Raw genomic sequence first — 26,203 nt, forward strand, 5'->3', positions numbered from 1 at the left:
GTAAAAGTCTACTTTGGGATATAGATTTATATTCAAAATATTTATTTGCAGTCAACTCATGTTGCAATGAGTAGTATTATTATAAACAAAATAATGGTTAATAAAAAAGAGTGAAGGTTATTGGCATATCCACTGCTTATTCATTTAATAAAATTGCATGTTAAAAAGAAAGCATACATATAGATTTTATATTTAATTGAAATATTAATTTAAAACTCTATAAATATAAAGTATAAATGATGATGTAATAAGATATTTTAATTTTTTTCTGAAATATAAATAAATAAAAAATATTTTTTATTTTTTTAAAATTAAGTTTTATGTAATATAATTAATAAATATAAATAATAGGAGTTTTCTTTTGTTGCTTTAAGGCAACAAATGTTCTTTATTGTAGATGTAAGATGCGACTTATTACACTTAATTTTTTATAGTCTATATATACATTTTATTTTAAGGAAATATTAAAATAATCCAAGATTTTATTAAATCAATCAATCCATCATTACAAAGGACATAGAATGTTAGCTTTATCTATATCAACATTACTTTAATTTACGTTTGGATTGATACAATAATTGTTTTTTAAAAATAGAATTGGTTCAATGATGGTCATATGGTTAATAACAATAATTGCTTAACAATGGCTATATTTAATAGTATCTTTTTTTTATATATATTATATATTATATATTTAGCTAATATGCTACTCACTTTGTATTGTATTATTATAATATGTTTGATATTAGATTTAGTTTTTAAAGAACAAAGAGGTTTACTTTTAGATTATTTGAATTTTGTAACAAATGTTGTATTGTATATGTCTTATTCACTTGAGGGAATTTTTTATTATTTTGAAGATATGAAAGAGAATATAATGAGTTTGCCTATATTTAGGGATATATTGTTTGTAAGCCCCAATTTAACAAAGATTGCATTGATTTTAAAAATGATAGAAGAAAAATGTATATTAAGCAAACTAATCTCATATGGTTAACAACAAATTGGTTATTTGGGTGTCTTTTTGCATTGCTTGCACAATATATTCAAGATACTATATAATGGTATTTAACAATACAAAATGGTAAATACAACCATGGCTCTTTATCATCTCTTATAAGACATTTAATTGCATGAAAACTCTAACCAATAGAAAAAAGAGATGGCAACTCAAATCCTTGTATGAGATATATCACCAAAAATAATATTATAAATATATTATATTGTTGTGTTATAACATGTCTATTAGGTGAAAAAAAAAAGAAAATATTAAATTATAGAGAGACTTAAATAAAAATATTTTAGCAAATTATTTTTAAAATATAGATAATAGATAAGGAGGTGGTAAAAATTAATAAGTGTTAATGATGTCTTTTTATAAAAAGAGATTTCTACCTATTTTGTAGAATCACAAATGAGAGAAATCAAAGTAGTTCAGATAAATAATTGATAAAAGTATATTTAAAAAGAAGTTGAGAGTAGTTTTTAACAAAAGCTGTCTTGAAAAACCAAGAATTAATATCCAAAGAAGACTAGTGATAAACTTGAGTTGAAATCAGATTCTAAAATACAAAACTACACACTTACAATAATTTTGAGGTTTTTTTATTCATCAAAGAATACAATTGAGGAGAGGACTTTAGATGGATTGTTTAGACTTTGATTTCAAGTCATTTAAATAGATATTGAGTTTTTGAGGGCTTTTCAAAGTAAAAGATGTATTTAATGGTTTTGGATTTTGAGAAATAAAAAGAGGTTTACAAATTTAAAGATTGTATGAATTGGAATTTGATTTAGAATTTTGGATTTGGTTTAGGATTTAGGATTTGACTAAGATTTGGTTAGGGTTGATTTAGGATTTCATTAGAATTTGTTTAGGATTATATTAGGATTTGATTAAGGTTCATTTATAGTTTTTATTTTTATTGTTTTTGATATTTTGATTTTATTATTTCTTTATGATTTTTTAATATATATATTTTATAAGGTTAATTTATTTCTTTATTTTTTCTGTAATTTCTTTAAGACTTCTTTTTAATTTGATTTAAGATTGATTAACATTATTAAGATATAATTAGAATTTTTTCAAGATTCTATTAGAATTGTTAGGATATTGTTGTTGCAAATTCCATTTTATCTTCCATAGCTAAGTACCACATGCATTCTCAAGTAAACTTTATGAAATACGAAAATGAGAAAGAAACTATAGAAGTTAAAATATTCTACATACTATTTATAATGATTGTCAAAGATTTCATCAAATTGTGCTTGATGGTTGTACTTTGATTGTGTCACTTATGAAAATTCTATGTAATAGTGTCATATAGTAACACAACTATATGGTGAAAAATAAAAATATGTATGTTATTATAAAAGAGTCTAGTAGAAAGATATAATAGAAAAACAAAGATAAATAATAAGAAAGTAATAAAAACTTTAGACTTAATGCTCTTTTTTTTTTTGAAGAGAATTCTATTTGCTTTGTAGGAGCATAAATGAGCCAAATCAAAGTAAATAAGATAAGTAATTAATTTAGGCATGTTTAAGAAAATATTAAGAATAGGATTTAAAAAGAATTATCTAAAAATGTGAAGAATTAACATCCAAAGAGAATTAGTTGTGAATCAAGGTTGAAATCAGACTTCAAGATACAAAAGCAAGCACTAATTGCAACTTTGAGGCTCTTTGGTTGATTAAAAAATGGGATTTGAAAGCAAAAAAGAGAAAGGTTCTTTAAATATTAATTTCAAGTATTTTAGTACATAACAACTTTATAAAGCCTTTACAAAGTTAAAGTTGTTATTAAGTGACTTTGGATTTTGAGAAATTCAAAGAGTTTGTACTTTGGACAATTGTATAAAATTAATAGAAGATCTATTGGTAAAATTTCCTAAATAAGTAAAAATTATTATTTTTAATCTATGTTGTAAGTTTGAGCTTGATCTAACAATTTGTTCAAAGCTTATTGAAGCTTAAAGATATTGAGGTCTCGGAAATTGGAGTTTAGAGGATCAATGAGGATTTTTAAGATATCCGTCAATATACCAATTGGATTCAAATAAAAATTTGCATAGAAGTAATAAACTTCACTTCTAACATTTGTATAAAATTTGAGATATATTAAATAGAAAAATTAAGAGATTTTGGCTCTAGAATATTGGCATTAAGATTGGAGAAGGAGGCCAATTAATACCAAAGTAAATTTTAGGAGTTATTTTTTATTTGATATGTTTAATCTTCTTCAATTTTTTTTTGTACTTTTTGCTAACTTAGTTATTAAAAAAAATAAAAATATTTAATTGAAAATAATAATTAAATCATTAGTTATTGAGATTACTATTTAGAGAATGATTGGATTAAGATTTGTTGTAGCATTAGATTAGAGTTTGATATAGGATTGAATTAGGGTTTGGTATAGGATTGGATTAGGATTTGATCTAGGATTGGATTAGGATTTGATCTAAGATTAGATTAAGATTCGGTCTAGAATTAAATTAGAATTTGGTCTAAGGTTAGATTAGGATTTTTTCTAAGATTTGATTAGGCTCTAGTTAGAGTTTCATTAGGATTTATTAGGATTTTATTAAGATTAGTCTAAGTTTTAAGATTTTATTAGGATTTAATTAAGACTTAATTAAGTTTTACTTAGAAATTACTTAGATTTTATTTATAATTCTTATTTTTAATATTTTTATAAGATTCTTTGTTATTTCTTTAAAATTTTCTGTTTTTAATATTTTTTTTAAGATTATGATTCTTTTAAGTTTTTTTTTAATATTTCTTTAAGATTTTTTTATTATTTTTCTTGAAATTAATTATGAATTTTTAATATTTCTTTTGTAAATTCTTTTAATTTTTTTTTAGATTGAATAAAGTTTGATTAAGATTTTTAAGGATTATTTAAGTTTTATTCAAAATTCTATTAGACTTGATAAGATATTAACAAGTCTAATAAGATATTATTGTTGTATTTCTATTTACCTTCCATAGTTAGGTGCTCAATGCATTCTCAAGCAAGAATACACATAATACAACAACTATTCATATCAATTTAATTATGAATGTGATAAAAGAAACAAAGTAATATTTATTTATTTTTTTGCACATGCAAAATATATTGAATTAGCAAAGAGATATACATCTTTTATTATTATAGATTATATTTTTAAGACAAATTGATTATATATATATATATATATATATATATATATATACATATATTGCATGAAATAGAAATAGTCTATTTTAATACCTCTTTTATAAGTGTTGTTGCTTTTTTCCAAAAGTATTTTTTTATTGAACCTTAATTCAACTTTTACAATTATATAAAAATATTACATCTACTTATATTGGATGTGATAGAAGTTTGGCATTAAAATATACCATTGAAAATATTTTTCTTACTTCTAATGTTTTACTTTGCATATAGCACATTCAAATAAATGTTTTAGCAAATAGTAAGAAGTATTTTACCAAAGAGATAGAAGCATGTTAGTTTTGATTTATGGCATATTAAACTAATGCCATAAATACTTCTTTTGAGATGCTTTACAATCAAGAATAGACTATTTTTTCTACCAAGTTTATTCCTACCAATAGCCATGTAATTATTAAGTATTTGAAAAATACTTGGATACTACAAAAAAATATATTTTGTTAAAGCTTAGACAAATAATTATCTTTATTTAGGAAGTGTTACTACTTCTAGAGTTGAAGGTCAATATTTAGCTTTCAAATCATATTTAAAGATTTCTACCAAAGATTTATAAGAGGTACAATATTTTATTTTATTTTATTTCAATTATTTAAAAATACAACAAGAGAAATTAATGCATAAGAAAGTTTAGAAAAGACTCGTGTATGTTTTCAATATACAATTTTCTTCTTTATAGATGTTGTAAAATAAGTGTCTATGTATGCATTCAACCTTGTCTTTAAGCAATTTAAATGTATAAAAGAGATGCTTGATGTTAATACTTATATATGTACATTGACAAAGATATTAGAAATAGGATGTAAGCATAATATTTCAAAGGATGTAGCATACTAGAGATATTTTGTTAATGGAAGATTTTCATGCTTAAAATTATCTAATAAAAATTATTGGTCTAATACCTCCTTTGCCACCAAAAAAATGAATTTGTGTCTTTTAAAGACCTTCACATTGTCTTCAATGTCATTGGCCTATCTTTTGAGTTATTATTCCTTTATCAACATAAAAGAATGTGTATTCAATTATAAAAGCTTGTATCAACATCTATGAAATTAAAAAATTCAGAAATTAATCACCTATAGAGCCAATTATGTAGAGTAGTTTATTATATGAGATACAAAAAATTCTCTACACAATATATAGCTTCATAGTTTGAAGTTGTTGAAGTAGCAACAAATGTTTGGCATTGTAAGAATTGTCAAGATCAAGGATACAATGTGCATACTTGTTCTATCCAAAATATTATAGTATAATAAGTATATATAATTATATATCAATTATAATAAAATATATAATAGCTATATATAGTTACTTATCTAAAAAATAGATTAGCTTGTATGTAGGTAGTGAAAAATTAGTTTATTTAGACATGTAAAGAAGGATTCATGATCATGATTATGCAAGATATATACTTTCAATTCTTACAAAAATTGACATATTTATATTTATTTAGAAAATTTAAAATAACATGCATAAACATATGTATAGTCTTTAAATAGAGCATAATATTATAAAAACAATATGTATATAATAAGATGCATGTTTTTTTTTTGTTTGTGTGGCTTTAAATTATCTAATATCTTTGATTATTTTATTTTCTTTGTGATGTAGCTTCTAGCTTGATCTCTCTCTTTAGTAAGGATTTGTACAAAAAATAAATAAAAAAGAATATATTATATAAGTCTAATAGCCAATACGTCACAATTGAAATCATGATTGGTATTACCAATAGCCATAGATTTGCATACTATAGCTTTCGATGCAAATTTATTCCATCACCAATATTAATAACCAAAGAGTAGAAGAAAATTCAAATTGGATTATAAAAACATATTAAGAGTCAATATTAGATACAATCTCTACAATAGTGGAAAGAAAAATCACAACTTAATGTATTACACCTAATATATTTAATTAGTCCCTCTAAAGTTTTTTTTAATAAAACTATCAAGTAAATAAAAAAATAAATAAAAAAAATCATGCAATCAATTGGTTTTCTTGTTTTACATATTAATTACAAAGACAAAAGATTCATCTAGGTTAGAATATTAGAAACTATGCAAATGTAATAAAATATTGTCTATTAAAATTGGAGAAAACACCTTAAAAGATTGATATCTTATCTTAATTGAATAGTGTAGATAATATCAATGATTGCCAAAAAGTTCCCACAGTATTGATGATGTTAGATTGTAATTGCATTAAAACCTATTGTTGCTAAATTTGATGGCTTGAAGATATTGTTATTTCATCTCCATTGCCAATTTCAAGTTCCTTCTACACATAAAAATACAAGAAGCAACAATGACTAACCAATGAAACAAAAGTCAAAAATTGTTGAAACAATGATTCAAATTATACTACTATAGCACAAGTTGAACTCTTAATAATCTAGAATTACATTGAAGATTCAGATACTTCACACAAACATCCATGAAGATTAGGATAGACCTAAAGTTTTTAAATAACTTGTGATATGATTATACTACAACTACTTTGGTGCTCCTATAGCAATCAATGATACAACTTCTCTTATTACATATACTAGACTAATTTAAGTCAATAAAAAAAATATAGTTATCTCTATGATTTGCAATAAATGTTAATATATTACTGTTGAGAGAACATGAATAAGTTGCATTAGGATCTTGTATGTTGTAGAGCTAAATAGTAGATTTTTTGGAGAATGTTTTTAAAACAATCTACAACAAAAAGAACATACAACTTCAATAAACCATAATCATATCAAATGTCTTAAAGGATTTTAAAGACATTAGCATTATCTTTCATGAAGTTGAGGTTGTTAGCATGATTTTGTATGATAAAATCATCAATTTGAGATGTTTAAGAATCTGCACTCTAATTTCTATCACATGATATAAATGCTAAGAAAATGACAATTTAGTACAAAGAGACTCAAAATATCAAATATGCTTTGCACAGTAGTGATAATGATAGAAACTATGATGTGTCCATAGAAAAAGAGCCAAGTAGGTAAGAATATTAGTCAAATACTAAAAATAGCCCTACAATAAAGAAATCAAAGAGAATTTGAGTGATTTGAGTATGAGTCACAAAAAAATCAATTAAAAGGAACTGGCCACCATAGTGGGGCCTTTCATACCATGTGCTTGCCATCACCATCTCTTTCCATCTTCCTTTGTCTCAATCAAGGTAGTTGTACTTACAAAACATATTTTCCTACAAATTCACAATTGCTACTTGTTAATTCCAAAGTTTGGTAATGTTTTCATATTTCAAAGTTTGAACAAGATTCAACTTAAAGTAAAAACAAACAACACTTCTTTGACAGCATAATCTACACTCAACATTATAATACAGAGCAATAAAAACAATCATATTAAATAAGCATCACAACAAATTATGGATCAAAAGAGCTAGTATGCATGATAAGCTATAACTTGTTTAAGATGAGGTGACAAGCCTTGTACAGTCTTGATCGCTAATTAGAGCTTTGTAATGATAGCTTGGCTAATAATGATAGCACTAATTTACCCCAAGAATGAGGCATGAACATAATAATGGCACTGAACTACTGCAACGACAAGACAAGAGCTCTAGATTTGTCTCTATTTTTCTTTTAAATAAAAAACTAGGGTGTTTTTTGCAAGAAGAAAAAGATTGAGCAGCCACCATGATTGTAATAATGATTAGGATAATGATGAATGTGGTAGATTTTCATTAGTTGTGGATCTAGTAGTAAATAAACAAATTTAGAGATTATTTTTTTTCATGATGATTAGGATGGGTGAATCAGTTTTAGTAAAACCTTGGATTATTTTATAATTCTCTTATTTTATTTTTATATTATTCTATATATAGAATATTTATATCTATTAATTAGTAGAATAATAACCAACTAAAAAATCTTATTGATATGATTTTAAAAAAAATTATTTTATTTTTTGTTTTATTTTTGAGGATGATATTATAAGTTTATTGATATTTACACACACACAAGAAATGGGAGACGTAAATAAGTTTTAATGAAAATATAGAAATAAGGTCGAAGATGTCATAAAATATTTTTTAAATTTACAGAAAATTAAGTTATAATGTGAATATGAGTAATATGTACATATATAAACATTCATCCATTTCAAGAAACAAGTGAAGTCAATAGAAAATATGTTTTTTTTTGTTTTATTCTTTTCAGCACTTATTTGAAAAAGAAAGAAAGAAAAAGAATATTCATTTCAAAATTTCAGCTTTTAAGCCAAGATTTTTATGTATATGTACAGAGAAAAAGTTATTGCCACATTTCTGTATGAAAATTTGTGATCATCATTTCGGAAAACTTTACGTCCATCAGTTAAACTTGCGGTCAAAACAGTGTTGTGTTTAACCCAAATGTGAACTATGAAAGAATCTGTGCTATTATGCAAGATTATGACTTTCTAAAATTGGGTGTTTCAACCTCAATCATCAACGCTTTAAAAATGGTCAAAGTACAGACTCATGCAAACTTAAATAAAAATTCAATGTCATCAACCATCCACCATGCACACACACACATAAAAATCAGCAGAAGAAAACAAAAGCACTGACGCAGAAAAAGAGCATTGAAAGCTCCAACCAAGCGCATGCTCTTGAAACGCAACAACCATGAAACCCTAGTGTTGTTTTTTGTTTATAGTTTGTTTGTACTCCTATCTATCTATCTATCTATCTATGTATATAATAATACATTGATGGAGATTTCCAATGCAGCCATGAAAAACAAAAAGAATGGTGGGCTAACTCATGAGGGCCCCACTTGCCCAACAAAGGCAAGGAAAAGGGAAGAAGGAAGAAGAAGAAATGGTGCTCAGATGCATTCATTCCATGCTGCACCCAACAGACGAAGCTCCCCCACACACACACACTCTCTGTCTCTCAGATCGATCGCAGTGGGAAGCAGCAGCAGCGTCACCATGAGAATATGGATGCATGCTCCATGCGCGCATAGTAAAGTAGTAGCAGCAGGGCCACAGCGGGGAATGAATGAAATGAATGAATTAATTAATTAATGCAAGAATGAATAAGAACAGCGGTAGTAGTATTTATTATTATGTTTAATATTGTGAGGCCTTGCTATGAAACAAAACAAATCAACGAGAGAGAGAGCATTATATTGGTCTGGTCTCGGGACCCACTCACTCGTAGTTATGGCCTTCGGAACAACAACTACCTCTCTTCCTCCCTCCCTCTCCCCACCCCAAAGTACAGCACCAGCATCGGCACCAGCAGCGACGTCGTTCCAGCATCGGACTTAACTCCCACGCTCACTCCCTCCCTCCCTCCCTCCCCATGATAATAGATGATGATAGATGATAATAGATGATGCCACGCCAGGGCTTGTTTTTCTTCTGCTCTGACGTTGATGAGGAGGAGGAGGAACGCTTCGGAGGAGGAGGAAGAGTGAGGGAATAAAAGGAAAATACAACAAATTACAAAATTTTGATTTGTATTAGGAGCTTGTGGTTTGCTTGCCGTAGCTTGTAAGTTACATGGGGGCCTAGGGGTTCGAGGAGACAGGGACCCTGCAGCAACAACCCACCACATGGCACCAATTGCCAGGGAGCAGTTGGAAGAGACTAAGACTAAGCACAGACCTCGCGATGCGGTGATAGATTCGCGATGTTGATTGAGGCTTTGCTTTTGATCCATTGTAGAGTTCGTTACTTTTCTTCCTCACGGTGGTTCTGGTTTTCGTTCGTTTAGTGCGAGACAACAATCAGTTGCATGGTGTGGGGTGGATATCTTGGACTTGATTGTACTTGCAAGGTTTATGTACTTGCTGGTTGTTAGGGTTTCGAGTTTGGAGGAGAGGAAAGGTTGGATCCTTAGAGAGGGTGAGGTGATGAAGGGGTGGAGCGATGGTGTGGCGGTGATTGGGGACGAGGATCTATGAAGTGGCAAGTGGAAGGTGAGGGATTGTGATTGTAAGGTGTAGAGAGGGACGAAGGCGATGCATTTGGGGATCTTAGCAGGTGTATGCACTGGCGCACATGTGGACGATCGAGACTAGGAATTGCGGGCCAGGAGCATTTGGGCATTGCAGGCACAGAGAGACTTTAAGAACTTTGGAGAGGAGAGTGAGGGCGAGAGAGGATTTGGCTACTTGATGAGGGCGCTGGAACTGGGAGGTTTCGAGAGATTGATAATATTGGCATGAGATTGAGTTAGGCCGTGAGGACTTTGTGCATTCGGAGTGCATGAAGCGCGAATGTTAACAGTAGGTAAGAAATGCAACAGATCTCGTGGCAGATTTCATCGCAACTGAAGTGCTATGGAAGGCGAAACCGTGCAAAGCCTGAGCCCTCGAGCGTCGAAAGTGGTCCTCCTCTGGTCAAAGATGTTAGAGGTCTAACACCCGTGAAGAAGGTTTCGCCCACTCCAACAAGTGATCAGGCGGTGGATGTTTTTGTCGCGCAGGTGAAGAAGCCGCATGCAGGTAGGGGTAGACCTAGAAAAGTTGTTGGTGTCCCTAAACAGGGAGTAAAATCTCTTAGCGATGTGGTCACCAAGAAGATGCCGGCAACAAGAAGTTCGGCAGGTAAGCCTGTCGCGTTTGTCGCGTCTGACGGCAGGGAGGTTGCGAAGGATTCGATTTCTATTGAGGAAACAGTTCCCGAGGGGAGTTCCTTGAAGACTCTGGTGCGGTCTCAGGATAAAGTGCCAGTTAGAGTGAGAATCGTAGGTCCGTTTAGCAATGGAGGCTCTAAGCATGGAAGGGATGAGAGCTTTGGGTCACTTTCTTCTGGTTCTCAGAAATCTAGGGGGCAAATTGTGAGACAGGAGGCTCAGCGAGCTGCAGATGACGAGACTTCCGATGGATTGCAGCCGAATCAGAGAAAAAGTGATGGATTGGCCGCTAGAGATGAGAAGATTTCTTGTAGGAGGGAAATCGAAAGAAGTTCAATTCATGAGAAGAAAGTTGCGGAGGAGCAGGTCATTGATAAGAGGGAGGAGGGGCAAACTGTTCCTGAGAAGAAAAGGACTGCACATTTTCATTATGGGAGGAAAGATGCAGTGGAACAGGTAATTGACAAGAGAAATCAATGGTTACCTGTTACTGAAAGAAAAATGGGTGGAAAGACCCATCATGATATTCATGAGACGGGGGAACAGGTGATTCATAAAAGAGGTGAGGGGCGTTATATTTTTGAGATGTCAGCGGGTGGTAAGTCTCAGCGTGAGAGAATAGATGGAGAACATTCAACTCGAGGCAAACATCCATCTGCTTCGGAGGGTACCTTGGCATCTCGTCGGCGATTCATGGCTTTGCGAAGACGTCAACGCGAGGACTTGCTGCTCTCTCGAGCGGATGAAATTCTTCTCAAGCAAGAGGTGTGGATCTTTTGTTAGTTCCAATTTCCGATGCAATTACTTGTGCAATTTCACTCGCAGAATGTACAAGATCTTAAGTCATCTTACCCGAATACTTGAACATGAACTAATCGGACCTGCTTGTATATTCGATGTGAGCATGTTTCGTAATTCGAGCAGGCAGTTCTTGATGATGCTTATATCTTTCTCGATTTTTTCTTCCTTCTCTATGCAGCATTGCATTAGCAAATTACTTACCTCAATCCAGCTGGGTTGTAGTTGGATCTAAGGGTCGGTTATTATTACAAGTAGGAGACCAATGTTTTCGACATCGTTATCATAGTTGATAGAGGATTATTAAACATGGTAGTTGTTGTGATGCATCGTCATAGATGCGAAATTAAAAATTTCCACCAAGGCATCGCAGAGGTATTTTGAGGTATGAGCAAGCTCTCTGACATGTTAAACCTGACTCCTTAATGCAGTTTTTGGAGGCGAATAAAGACAAAAAGGTTCAGCCAAAAAGTAAGAAACCAGCCCGACCCAAGACGCACTGGGATTTTGTAATCGAGGAGATGACTTGGCTCGCTAAAGTGAGCATGTTTTTATGTTTCATTTCTTTGCATGTTCCTTAACGTCTACTTACGTATCAGGAAGTTTCATGATCCTCGGCTCTGATGGAAAATGTCTTGAAATGTTGCTTCATGACCATGAACTTTTCTTTCAGTGTGCTTACATGCCCACGATCGCACCACATTACTTCTTGCATACATTTTAAGACAATGTTAAAGTATGAAGTATAGCCTTTTGTAGAATAAATTTCTTGGTGGTAATGGCAGGATTTTGAGAGAGAGCGCAAATGGAAACTAACTCAGGCTAAGAAGATCGTATTGCGAGTAAATAGAAGTAAGCTGGATGTTGTAGCAAGGGGAAACCGACGACTAAAGGTTGGATATTCCTGCAATCACATGAAGAGTGCAGTTGTGAACAACGTGTGGTCTTTTCTGAGAATTTCATGTGGAGATTTTAGAACACGCTCTAAGCTAAGTGTTCGAAGAAATTTCTGAAAATACTTCTGGTACATCAGGAAGAGGAACAGCGAATGCGAAGGGTGGCTAGTAATATTGCTAAAGATGTCAAGAAGTTTTGGTTAAAAGTGGACAAGCTGGTAAAGTGCCTTTTGCTCGGATCGACCTTGTGATGCAAGCATATCGACTAGATTATTTTAACGTGGACATTTTCACACTTTTCTACCTGCGTGTTTAAGTTAAAAACTGGTATTTCATCTTGTTCACATGCTGGTAAAGTTTTCATTGGTGAAAATGAGTACATTCTTTCCTTGTTTGTAAAGGGTAGTGTTAGGTCATGCATCCATTTTATTACACAGTATAAATGTTGCTATCATACTCATGAGATCTTTTTTCTGTGTGTACGACATCGTGGTATTTGTGGGTAGCGTTCCGTATGAAACACACTCCTACTCCTTTGTTACAGATGACGGAAAGTATTGCTAGTGCTCCGATAGTATGCTTCGAAAACGGTTGTTATCATGCTAGTATTAATGTCTTCAATTTGGATCTTCTATTGTTCTTGACAGGTGTCCTATAAGCAGCAATTACTGGTTGAGGAAAGAAAGAAGAAGGCACTTGACAAGCATCTGGACTTCTTATTAGGACAAACGGAAAGGTAAAATTGTTGTTACTTATCATGTATACTGAGTTATTATATGGATAACTATCTATGGTATATTTTTATAGGTTGTGGCATTCTTGTGGCTCCCAATATGTTTTAGTTTTTACCGCAATGCTTGAGTTCCACTGAAAAGGAGAATGCTGAAACCTTTTCCCTCATAATTTTTTCCAGAAGTCACAGTCTCCCGTCTAGCGGAGGCAGTTTTGATGAATCTTAGGTAGAAGAGTGGAGTGGTTTACACTTTCTGTTGCTCGTGAGCCCATTTTAAGGTTCTGAAGCTATGTAAGAAGAATGAAATTAAGTGCCGGCCTTATAGTAATTTTTGCAGATATTCAACAATGTTGGCTGAAAACCTTGCTGATAATACAACTGCACATGAGCCACAAAGCCATCAACCATTTCCTTCATTGTGTAAGGAAGTTTCTAGTACGGATATACAAGTGCTATCAGTGCTCTCAGAGCAGATTAATGTTTCTGGTGAAGCTGAGAAGCTAGAAGGAGCTGTGCGAATGGAAGTTGAAGGTGATGATGAATTCATTGTAGAGGACAAAGATGAACAAGTAAGCATGTGGATTTTTAATTCGATCGGAATCTACTCTTATGCCGTAAGCTCGCTTGACTGCCTGGCAAGTGACAATTGATAAATCGGTTGTCTTTTATAGGCTTTTCAATCTTCGGATACAACCTGTTGTTTTTTTGTAGCTTAACCTTGACATTGGCAGGAGGATGACGAAGCTACATTAGAAGCAGATGAAGCCTTGATAACGGAAGAAGAAAGGAAAGAAGAGCTTCTTGCATTGCAAATAGAGAGTGAGCTTCCACTTGAAGATCTTCTCATTGCGTACAAACTTATGAGAGGTTGGTCTTTGTTATGGCTTATTGCAATTTACATTAGGTTGCACAACATGAACTTCAGCATGGTCTTGTCCATTGCATGGGGCAGGTTAGCTTTATTTTTTCCTTTCTCTGGCCTATTACGCTTTTCTAGAACGTGATATTTTTTGTAATTACAAAAGTTCCGACTTTGTGCTACTGTTGTTTAATACTCTGATTGGCAAAATAGATACCACATCTATGTGAAACGTGCATAGAATTTTGTATTTTCTAGAGTGGAATTGATTAATTATAGAGACTGGATAAGAGTTGCGGTATTAAAGAAGATTTTAAGAATTTATCATGTCGTGCATTTTCTCAGGGGATTCTGCCAGTGAGGCAGGTGACGATGAGGACAAAAATGGTGAAACAGATCAGGAAGATGACGATGATAAAGAAGAGAAGGTAGTAGAGGGTCCTACATATGTTACACCTGTTGAGGAGTCCAAGAAAGGGACTTCTGCAGCTGCACATGATATAGGATCGCTTGGACAGCCTGATTCCGTTGAGGGATGCTTGGGTTCATCGGATGACGGACCAGTTGATGTTAATGCTGCAGTGCCCCAATTGCTGGGCAAGAAAGAAAAGTCCTCCGAAGTGGGTGCTGTTGATAAAGCTTTGTTGAGCGATGAGGCACCAGCTGTTCTATTGGGTTCAGGCGAGATTATAGAAGTAGATATGGCTGGGCCTGTCGTTGACCTAGTAGCAAGTGAGACAGATGAAAACTTAGCAAAGCTTGTTGTCGGGGTTACCCATCGCAATACTATTGGTGCCTTCTTAACTCAGGTTAAACCTCAGAAACGGAGACATCTTAGTCCAAAGTCTTTGCAGCATCAGATTGGAGAGTTGCAGGTATGCACTGCTGTTAATTGCCGATAAATTGTAGAAATCATCTGTGCATTTACGTGGGATGTGTTTCTAGCCAATTTCTTCAACAGAGCCTGAAATACTTTTTTTCTTTTTCTTTCTAGATTCAAAGTGTATGGTGGTTGTAACAATCTGTCAGCCAACTATCGTCAGTTGTTAGTGATGTGTTTGCTTTGGTATCCGTGATCGTCAAAATCGTCTGGGACTGTGTTAGTGCCAATGAGTTGTTTGCAGGGAGTCTAAAGAGATAAAGCCTATTTACAGGTATTTGGTTAACATAACAATTGTATCAAGTTTGATCGAGGTTAGATATGGTTTTATTTTCGCAGGACGATAACGAGTACATTCCCGCTCTGTTAGGAGATGAGGATGTAGAGGTAAATTTTTGAATCTTTAGCGACGATCAGCTCTCTGACATTTTCGTTTACTGCAAATAAAGCAGCCTTTGCATATCTTATTGAATGATGCTGCACTGTCTGAAATTCTTATGTTCTTGTGTAAGGAAATTTACGAATGCTGTTTAATTATGATTAGTCGGCTTTTTGCTGTGCTAAGTTCATTTGTGTTCAACGCTTGTTGTCGTTGTGGTGATGGTGGAAGAAGCTACAGCTTTTCTTGTGTATTGCTCAACCAACCATTGTACAATTATCGAGCGATGTGCTGAGAAGGCCTCTATGTTGTCTACTTCGACTTGAAACTATGGCTTAAAGCTTTAACTACTGTTTTTGTGCTGGTTGATATAGGATGACGACGAACGAACCTTAGAGGAAGAGGAACGCATTGCTATGGAAGAGGGTGACAGAAATATCAATGAGGTAATTATCATTTTTCGCTACCATTTTGCTGTCGTATTCTTTTCGACTTTTAGTTGCAACATTGGATTGTTGTCCATCCCCTCTTATCTTGTTGGTCACCAAGTGGTAATTTGTATCAAGTTATCTGACGTTATTTTTAAAGTGCACTTAACAAGCATGGTTTATTGGTGATTTAAATGTAGACAGGTTGGAAATTTCTAATGAACACTTGTCTGCTGGTGGGTGTAGATCAATGAACTGAAGCTCGAGAGTGAGATGCCGTTAGAAGAACTTTTAGCGAAGTATAGATGTGTGAGTGTTTGCGCCTATTTGGTCTGCTTTACGAATACTGCCAACTTTTCTAATATTTCTATTGGATTTGGAGTAACGAGCTTTTAAGGATTTCCTTGTAAGAAACAATTCTAATTTCATCAGAAGAAGCTTAGCGATTATTTCGCTGGATTAGAACAATGCCCTATTCTATTGATGGTTGCAGTTGTAGCACTTGAAATCTCATTTTCATTTAGAAATTTCCTTTTCTTTCAAATGTTTTCAACAGGATTTCTGTTTGGTTGATCTAATAAGTGTGACGGCATGTACAATTAGTTCGGTTGTTTTCTTCATGCAAGAAGTCGTTCACTTAAAACTATTTTGTTGAACTTAGTTGTAGATTGAGAACACCTAGTTGGTTAGTTAAGCTTCTGTTGAATCTGATATAACATCGACTCATGACAACAATTTGTTGTGATCAGGGTATGGACTTTGATGGGGAAGATACTAATGATTTTTCGGTCGATCGACGAGATCGGACCAGTGAAGCTGGTATTAGTGGATCTAGTAGTGACGATGAGGATGATGAGAGGGGAGTTAATTACTTCTCCGAGGCAATAGAGAGGATGGGGGAACCTAGTACAAGTGGGCGGGACTATCAGCGATTATCATCAACTGAAGTAGACAGGGAAATGAATAATTTCAATGTTATTAATACGGTGGAGGTCAAGCAAGAAGTTGTGGAGGCAAAATTGTTCGACAATAATGTTGGAGACTTCCAGAAGGTATGTTCCCCTAAGAATGAGGTAGGGTGTCTGATCAATGATTTAGGCTGCTCACAAATATCACGTGCAGGATGGTGGTGGGGGTAATGAACCATCAGCTTGTCTGTTCGTGTCACTACGCTTTTGGTTTTCATCTAGATATGCTTTGAGCTGTAGTAAAAACGCTATTTTTGTGTATCGCCGGTTGTTCATGTTCAATGCTTTATGTGTTGATTTACTTTCCCGATACGGCGTGTTGTGTTCTGCTGCGCAATGTGCTAGGTGGACGTACATGGTCGGGTATTACATCCCGATGCTCAGAGTTTGAGTAGAGATGACGTATTGGTATCCGGATCTAACAAGGATGTATCGTCTTCGACATCCTTGTTGCTCGGAGGGGATATTTTTGATGTGCTAGAGGAGACCGCAATTCCAAAAACTATAGAAACGAAGGAGAGTTCAGCTGCAGAGGATGCTCTTTCCCTACCTGCTATATCGTCTGTAGTTAACGAGGATTCTAGATCTGTTTTCGGCATACCTACATCAGACCCAGTCAAGAGTGGCAACATGCTAGGCGATAGAGGCTTGGCATGTGACTTGCAGTCTCTTGCAGTTGGGAGAGTGCAGAAGTCTGATAGTAACATACAAAGCAAACCAGAGTGCACTACTAGCATCATTTGTCATGAAACTCCCAATGAAGTTCAAAGTACCGAGGTTAAGGATCAGGTACCTGCGTTACCAGAGACTCTGGACGTTGGGGAAAACAAAAAGAGTGAGGATAGGCTTGCTGATTATGCCGCAGCTGCTCAGTCGGCGCAACCTACTGGTTATACATTTTCTACGACTCAAGTGAAGACAAAATTACCATTTCTTTTGAAGCATTCTCTTCGGGAGTACCAGCACATTGGTCTTGATTGGTTGGTTACAATGTATGAGAAGCGGCTCAACGGTATTTTAGCAGACGAAATGGGTTTAGGAAAGACAATTATGACTATTGCTCTATTAGCTCACCTGGCTTGCGAAAAAGGCGTTTGGGGTCCGCATCTAATCGTAGTGCCCACAAGTGTTATGCTGAACTGGGAGACTGAGTTCATGAAATGGTGCCCTGCATTCAAGATATTGACCTACTTCGGGAATGCTAAGGAAAGGAAGTTGAAGCGACAGGGATGGTCAAGACCTAATTCATTTCATGTGTGCATTACTACATATCGTTTAGTTATTCAAGATGCTAAAGCATTTAAGCGAAAGAAATGGAAATATTTGATACTTGATGAAGCGCATCTCATAAAAAATTGGAAATCTCAAAGATGGCAGACTTTGCTGAACTTTAATTCTAAGCGCCGTATTCTTCTTACTGGGACCCCTCTGCAGAACGATCTTATGGAACTTTGGTCTTTAATGCATTTCCTCATGCCTCACGTTTTTCAGTCTCATCAAGAGTTTCGTGATTGGTTCTGCAACCCAATAACTGGGATGGTAGAGGGCGAGGACCAGGTATCATCTTCTTCCAGTATTTAACAAACTTTGAATGTGGAGCAGAACACTAGGATGATATGCGAAAGGAATTTATATCTGTTATACTTTGTGCAAGGACTTTGAATGACTGGAATTTCATCTAATCTCAGGTGAACAAGGAGCTGGTGGATCGCTTGCATAATGTCTTGCGTCCTTTCCTGTTACGGCGTTTGAAGAAGGACGTAGAGAAGCAATTGCCTGGAAAATTTGAGCACGTTATTCGTTGCCGTCTTTCTAAAAGGCAACGAAACCTTTATGAGGATTTCATGGCCAGCTCTGATACACAAGCAACTCTTTCGAGTGGCAATTTTTTTGGCCTTATTAATGTTTTAATGCAGTTGCGAAAAGTCTGTAATCATCCTGACTTGTTCGAAGGTCGTCCTATCGTATCTTCATTTGACATGACTGGGATCAAGTTACATCTAAGTTCTGCCGCTTGCTCAGCAACGGCTATGGGTCCCTTTGATGGGATTGACTTAGGAACTTTAAATCTGCAGTTTAGTCGGCTTAGCGGAACCATGACCAAGTGGGAAGCACACGAGGTAGGCATGTTGAAGGCTCCAGGTCCATTGATCGTCGAACTAGCGGGTACTGGTGAAGACACTTGGGACCGGCATCAGTCAAAGCACAAACCGAGTAAGGAAGTTCGTACCGTCATTCAAGAGATTCATTCGTCCCTTAGGGACAACAGAGAAAGGCAACGAAGGGAAAGGCTTTTGGCAATATCAGTGCTCAATGAATTTCGTTGTAACCAGCAACCTCTTTACGGAGCCGACTTTTTGAAGAGCGCGGAGATTATTCATCCTGTCTATGATGTGCACAAGGTGAATGGTAATCCTAGGCAGTACTTAGAATTTTCAAGCATATTGTCTGATATTGTGCAGTTGCCTCTCACTCGGTGTGAAAGTATGATTGATCTGATTACTGCGTTTGTGTTCGCCATTCCGGCTGCTCGAGCTCCACATCCAGTTGCTTGGTGCAGCCATCTGATACCTGCAAGCATAGATCTAAAGCAATCAATCTCAGAAGAAGTCCTGCAACGCGCAAATTCCATGCTGGTCCCCCTCAGGCCTGTATTTGTTAGAAAGCAGTTATTTTTCCCTGATCGAAGACTTCTTCAGTTTGATTGTGGAAAACTGCAGGAGTTGGCAGTTCTACTTCGGAGACTAAAATCGCAAGGTCATAGGGCATTAATTTTTACTCAGATGACCAAGATGCTTGATGTATTGGAATCTTTCATCAATTTGTACGGTTATACGTACATGCGTCTCGATGGTTCTACCAAGCCAGAGCAGCGACAGGTTCTGATGCAACGATTTAACACTAATCCGAAAATATTTCTTTTCATTTTGTCGACACGGAGTGGAGGTGTGGGAATCAATCTTGTTGGTGCTGACACTGTTATCTTCTACGACAGTGATTGGAATCCAGCTATGGATTTACAAGCTCAGGACAGGTGCCATCGTATAGGCCAAACTCGAGAGGTTCACATCTACCGCCTCATAAGTGAGAGCACTATCGAGGAAAATATCCTGAAGAAAGCTAATCAGAAGCGGATTTTGGATGATTTGGTGATTCAGAGCGGAAGTTATAATACAGAGTTCTTTAAGAAACTAGACCCTATGGAGCTGTTTTCTGGACTGAAGGAGATCAAAGTTCGTGGAACACCAGATAAGAAATTAACATCTTTTATAACATCTTCTATCGTCTCAGAAATTACAGACGCACCTTTCATCAAAGTCTTTGAACAGAAAGAACTTTCGAATGCGGAAGTTGATGCTGCACTAAAAAATGCAGAAGATGAGGCAGATTACATGGCAATGAAACGAGTGGAGCAGGAAGAAGCCGCTGAAAATCAGGAATTTACTGAAGAGTTATTTGCAGGAAATGTGGACGAGGAAGATCTAGCAGATGACTTGGATGAAAGCGGAAAAAGTAGAAAGCTCCAGACTGATATTGCGGGCGTGGATGGTTCTCGAGTAGGGGAAAGAGCTCCAGAAGATGGTGGAACTGCGATTATAACAGAGGTCATTCCATTTGGAGAATTTTCTATCCTTCCTGCTGACCCGGACGAGGAAATGGATATGTTAGCTGATGTGCGGCAGATGGCAGCTGCTGCAGCAGCATCTGGACGAGGGAGTATCTCCTTTGAAGACCAATTGCGCCCAGTGGAGCGGTATGCAATGCGGTTTTTGGAATTATGGGATCCGCGAGTTGACAGCATGGCTGTTGTTGCGCAGGTATGTATAGTGTATACCTTTAATTTCATGAACGTTGCTTTGGGTATGATTAACTTATGCTATGATTAAGTGTATATAGTCAATGAGCACACCAGATTGTATCATAACGATGAGCTCTTCCATTGAGTATAGTTCGTCATCAACTGTGATCTTGATTTATCTAAATCTACCTTGGGTGTCGTGAATGCAGGTAGCATTTGAGGAGAAGGAGTGGGAATTGGATCAACTGGAGAAGCTGAAAGAGGAACAGGAAGCAGAAATGGACGAAGACAATGAACCTCTATTTTATGAGAGTATGTGCTATCCATTTTCTTTCGCAACATCAAGTACTTTTATTTTTATTTTTATTTTTATCACAATTCATGCTATCGGACGCTCAATTCGGAGTTGCCTATTAGGAGTTGCTAACCATACCCGCTTTGATCCGCAGTCAGTCTCTAGCTGAAGAGTTCTGTTCATTTTGCCGTTACTCTTGTTTATGAGAGTACTCCCCGTTCATAGCGGGTAAAATCATATCAGGAAGAGTATGCTATTTGTGCTCGCTTTTTGTTTAGTAACATATGACAAACTATTTATGAAATTATTCACCATTTATTTAATATTTCACAGCTTGGGACACAGCACTAGCTGATGAGGCCTACCGCCAGCAAGTTGATATTCTTGCTCAGCAACAGGTTTGCAAACGAGCTTTAAAACTTCGTATAAAGTCTTTTAGTATTTTTTCTGCGATGTTTGTAACTATTTGAAGAGTACTATTTACATTCAATTTTTAGGGATAAGTTTGTTCTTTGGATTATAAAGATCACATAATATATATGGAAGTAAAATTGATCAATTTTCTGTCAAGTTTTTGATCTGTGATGTAACTTAGTGTACATAATGGTCCTGGATTATTGTGTGCTAATCAGGAGCAGAAACAGTTGGAGTGGGAAGCAATGGAGGAAGAAATGCGCGATACTGATAGGTAATTCCTAGTTGTCTATTTCACTTAACTTTTCTCCACGAAGTAGTCGATAATAGTGATAGTAAACACAGCTATAGTGAATTTTTTAAGAACATGTATGGTAATACTGGTTGCGGAATGATGTGTATTTAGGTTTTCAGAAGTGCTTTATTTTGATAATTCCTAATTAACTAAAAATCAGAAGACAGCAGTCTTCTCTGGGTTTAGTTAGTTGTCCTTTTGAGGACTACTAACTAGCTAGCAGATGGTGCTGAATCTTTTGCTGAAATTCAATGGTTGTGAACGACATTGTTCGCCTAAAAAACGGTGTGGTGTCTACCAGGGCTCTCGCTGAAGCCGCTGCAACGGTTAGAGGTGCAGAAAATTTCACTCTGAAGTCTAAAGGGAAGAAGAAGTTGAAGAAGGCAAAGTTCAAAACTTTGGCGGAAGGCTCTTTGATGACTGGGACTGAAGATATCTCTATCAGGGAAGAATTTCAAGTTGACAGGAGTAGTGACCCTTCTTACAGGGATCAACATTCTGACATGATGCTCTTACCCCATCGGAGTCTGTCTCAAAGAAAGCGCAAGGCTCCAATGTTGCTAAAAGAAGAAGTTCGAGTTGAGGCGCACACAAAGAAGCTCAAAAAGAATCATTTTGGCAAAGATAGAAGAGTGGCTGGAGAAAAGGTTCTTTATGAAATCCCTGACACAAGAATTTGGTTGTTAACAGCTGAGAACTAAGTTACAACTGAATTTGAAATGATCTGGAGTAACCAAGCTAATTTACCAGCTTAAGTTTACTTGCTAATTTTATGTCGACTTCCTAACTTGCTGGGTGTGTAAACTTGTACCACTTTTCATCAACCAGCAGGCAACTAATCTAAATGTCTTTCTTACGACATGTCATCCTCCATTTATCTGTCACTAATTTTTCAAATCCTTATGACTTTTTCAGGGTCAAGGGAAGCAGAGGACACTGGAGGATAATATCTTTAGAACAATTTTTGGAATCTCCAATGATCACAAGTCGTCAGGCTCTACTCTCCAGGAGAGTGTTGATCAGCCGGGTGGTTTATCAAATTCTGGTGTGCATGGAGGTACGGTCTTGGCCGGAAAGGATAAGAGAGGGAAACTTACGATCTTGGGAATGCCTCCCAAGAAGGGACCCTTGATAATGTTGGAAAAGGAACGGAAGAAAGACAGTTTGAGGTCCCAGGATCATCTCCCTCCTGCTTCACCCTGGACACACGGAGAGGATGCTGTTCTTTGTGCAGTAGTCCACGAGTATGGAGGTAATTGGCAGCTAGCGAGTGATGCATTGGCAGGTGGACCTGATGGCGGTGTGTACAGAGGTCGACATCGTCATCCAGTCTACTGCAGAGAGAGGTTTCGAGAGCTCCTTGCTCAAAATGCCGCTGCTGCTAGTGGAGATCCTGTTAGCGAAAGGAGTGCACTTAGTGCTGCCACAAATGCTCAACTGAAAGTAACTGAGGTAAGTGTGCTCGACTGTTGTTGATATCCAGTTTCCTTACGGTTTACGTGAATTGTATGAGTTCTTCGTCGTGATTTTCAAGGCGTCTGACTCATTTTATGGCTTCTGTTTCAGGAACATACGAAGCGTTTACTAAATGCTGTATTACAGCTTCCAGATAAAGAGCTTCTCCTTCAGCGGCATTTTGTGGCTGCTTTAGCTGCTGTTGAAAAGTGGAGAAAAGTTGCTGCCAAGCATGGTTCTGAGAAATTACTCACATCTGCTACCACAAATTCTCCGTCTGGCCGTAGTTTTGTGCCGCTGAGAAGCCTGTTAAAATCTCCTTCTTTATTAACTAAGGCCGGAGCTGGGATGCCGTCCCCTCGACAAGTGTCAACTGCTCTAGCACAACTTGAGAAAGGGACTAAAGTGCTTTCTAATCAAACTTTAGCCAAACCGCATCGTAAGGAGCAAGTTTCGGAGGATTCATCCCTTAGGGCTGAAATTGTGAACTTCAATATCACACAATACCTTGTGGGATCCCGCGAGTATGGCGAGTCCTCTGCAAAGGAAGGCGAACCAAATCTGCGTGCACAAGGTGTATCTGTGCCAATTACATTTGAAGCTCTTGGTTTTCCTTCTTTATCATCGTCTCCTCCTCGTCTTACTTCAAAGGCTGTACGACATCTAGCAGACATATTGGTGGAGAATCGATTCAGGTTCTGTATATTTCCTGCCTATTCTTTTTATCGTGTCTTTTGCATTAACAGTATTCGTTCCGTCAGGTATCCGGACTTGCGTGGAAGGACTTGTAAATCTTGGATGTGTTTTGTGTGTTGTGTTTGTCCTTCGCATCTTCTGGCAGTACTTGTGTAGCTAAAGTCATCCATTTATATTGCTTGTTTGATGCGAACATTGCAGGTTTGCTACTAAGATTGGTTGGGATGGAGCTACCCGTGATTGGGCTGCTGCTGGAGGCTCTGGCACAGGTGTTCTAGGCTTGCACATTCCAACCAAGGGAAAAGGGGGATCTAAGAAAAGGCATATCTTTGATTCAAATAAAACTCCCAAAGCGAAACTACTGAAGACGTCCAAGTTTGGCGTGAAAAAGGGGCTGACTGATTCTACATTCAATCAACCCGCTTGTGGCCCAGTGGTTAATGCAGATGATTTTAATAGTCCATCAGGTCATGATGTTGAAATGAAGGTGAAGGTAGCATTGTCTGGAACATCGTCAGGACGAAACCTGTTGCTTCTTCAAAAGACAGGCGTGAAACGAATTAAAAAGAAAGCTATGAATAGTGCATCATCCGTTTCACCGCCTGCTCCTGGACATCTGGACTTAAATGTTCAGCAGCCTGACGCACTGGTTTTGAATATTAAGGTATGTAAAAAGGTCAAAAAGAGCAGCTCTGGAGTTGTACCTGGAGCTATCGAAATTGCACACAAGATGGCGAAGAAATCGCCAAAAAAGTTAAATTCACTATCTAAACCTCTCACGAATCCTGAAGCAGGTGTTGGCTCTCCAATTGGTTTGGGTCTCTCAGGTGGCAGCCCGTCGAGATACCGTGCTTTTAATGGGGATAGTACACGAAATAATCTCTCTCCAGGAAGGGGAATAGATCTTAACGGATCTAGCGACGAAGATGTTACCATTGTGGGGATTTCAGCTGGTACTAGATATAATTTGCTTCATTCCCAAGTTCCAGCCCCATTTAGTAAGCCAGGGACATCCAGGCATTTCACCAAGAAATCCGAGATATCAAGTGCAGCAAGGTCGAACATTGCGGGACTTGAGAGATCTGTCGAGCTGGATTTTTTAGGTTCACGGTTATCTGTAAAAGCTTTTGAATCCTTGAACAACGAGGATTCTAGTTTAGCATCACACTTGATGAATATACTTACGTGTTCGCCAGCTCAGGACTTACTTGCATTTGATGGCGTTCCTGAAGGGCTCTCCCGAGTTCAATGGCCGCCTGCTCCAGGCGGTTGGCCTGTTTCTACACTTAATGATCTGGACCTCCCCATAGATCTGTCCTCGCCCTCATTTTCAGAGGGCAAGCAGAAGTCGGCGGTGGCATTACCCTTCAGGAGTTCTTCTCCAGGACAGGCGGGGAGGAGTCTTGGAAAGGAATCTTCCCTTTCAGTCTCACGATTGCAAATGACAGAGGGTACAGCGAGGATGGTCAACCTGCAAGAAGAGCCTGATCACACTCCTACATGGTCGCGAGAGACACAATCTAACAGTCAAAGCCAAGAAGCGGCTCGCTACACATCCTCAAGCCATCCCCCAGGTGGGAGTGATCGTCCGAGAAAGCAGATTCGCTTCAGTCCATGTAATCCTGTGCGTCCTATGTCAGAAACTGGATCTTCTTTATTGCACCATGCATCCCCGTCCCGTAGTTTGAAAGCTCCTTCACATATTAGACATCCCTCTTCTAGTCAGACGTACCAACCTGGAGCATTTCCAGAGGTTGTAGCACAATCCTTCCAAAGCCTAGAGTCCCCTGTAGATACCGGGTTGGAGATCCCTTTCGGTTTAAGTGTGCTTCAGAAACTATCAGCAGGTGCCAGATTGTCGCCGGATCTGCAATCCCACAACTCACCTCCTTAGAATACAAGATCTGATGTTCCAGTTTTTCTTTTTGCAAACTGGAGTCGGAATTGATTCCACAGAATAGCTCTGAGCTGGGTCTTGTTCTACTAAACAATTTTTGTAACACAAGCGAAAGCTAAAGCTGCATACCTGTGGCATTGTAGGATACCCGAAGATAACAAGTAAAGTTCGTTATATTCTTTTACCACATATACATGTAAATTAACTCCGAATCTATGTACCCAACTCACAGTAACTGTGCAAGTCTTGATTGTACAGATTTTTCTTGTAAAAAGGGAGCCTTTCTTGAGTTTCATTCACTAAATGTAGAAGTTTTTCTTCTTAGACTTTGATTTTGTGTGAGTAGGAAAATTTAGATGTTTTTCACGAAAGTGGGTTGACATGAAACTCCACCTTTTCTCAATCAACACGAAGAACTTCACCTCAAGCTTGTTGAGTTGATGAAATCCGTTCTGGTGAACTTGGTCAGAAGCGTTTACTTTGTTGAATATATCCACCTACTGTGTTTCAGTCTGGGTTCTGTCACTAGTTAAAGTTATGATATGATATGTTGATAAACTTATGATATGTTCTAATTGATTAGAATGAGGGTTTGGAAGTTTTGAAGATT

General features: G+C 36.4%; 1 protein-coding gene across 4 annotated transcripts; it reads left to right on the forward strand.

The window, feature by feature from the left end:
* The first annotated feature begins 8,422 nt into the window (after positions 1 to 8,422).
* On the forward strand, positions 8,423 to 25,782 carry LOC112279611 (protein PHOTOPERIOD-INDEPENDENT EARLY FLOWERING 1-like). Of its 4 annotated transcripts, XM_090249163.1 has the most exons (22): positions 10,580 to 10,772; positions 11,015 to 11,566; positions 12,031 to 12,138; positions 12,385 to 12,492; positions 12,633 to 12,713; positions 13,143 to 13,231; positions 13,554 to 13,797; positions 13,960 to 14,095; positions 14,433 to 14,962; positions 15,307 to 15,354; positions 15,721 to 15,792; positions 16,021 to 16,083; positions 16,524 to 16,826; positions 17,088 to 18,299; positions 18,431 to 20,560; positions 20,751 to 20,853; positions 21,170 to 21,234; positions 21,469 to 21,524; positions 21,847 to 22,192; positions 22,461 to 22,997; positions 23,112 to 23,695; positions 23,898 to 25,782. In XM_090249163.1, the coding sequence occupies exons 1-22, from the start codon at positions 10,731 to 10,733 to the stop codon at positions 25,588 to 25,590; spliced, it is 9,102 nt and encodes a 3,033-aa protein (XP_090105289.1). In that variant the 5' UTR covers positions 10,580 to 10,730; the 3' UTR covers positions 25,591 to 25,782. The 4 variants fall into 4 exon arrangements, with proteins under 4 accessions (XP_090105288.1, XP_024369996.2, XP_090105289.1 ...); XM_090249162.1 differs by having other exon boundaries at positions 8,423 to 11,566; XM_024514228.3 differs by having other exon boundaries at positions 8,424 to 11,566; positions 13,566 to 13,797.
* The last annotated feature ends 421 nt before the right edge of the window (positions 25,783 to 26,203 follow it).

Source organism: Physcomitrium patens, chromosome 3 (genome assembly GCF_059467195.1).
Source record: "Physcomitrium patens ecotype Gransden chromosome 3, ASM5946719v1, whole genome shotgun sequence".
NCBI lineage: Eukaryota > Viridiplantae > Streptophyta > Bryopsida > Funariales > Funariaceae > Physcomitrium > Physcomitrium patens.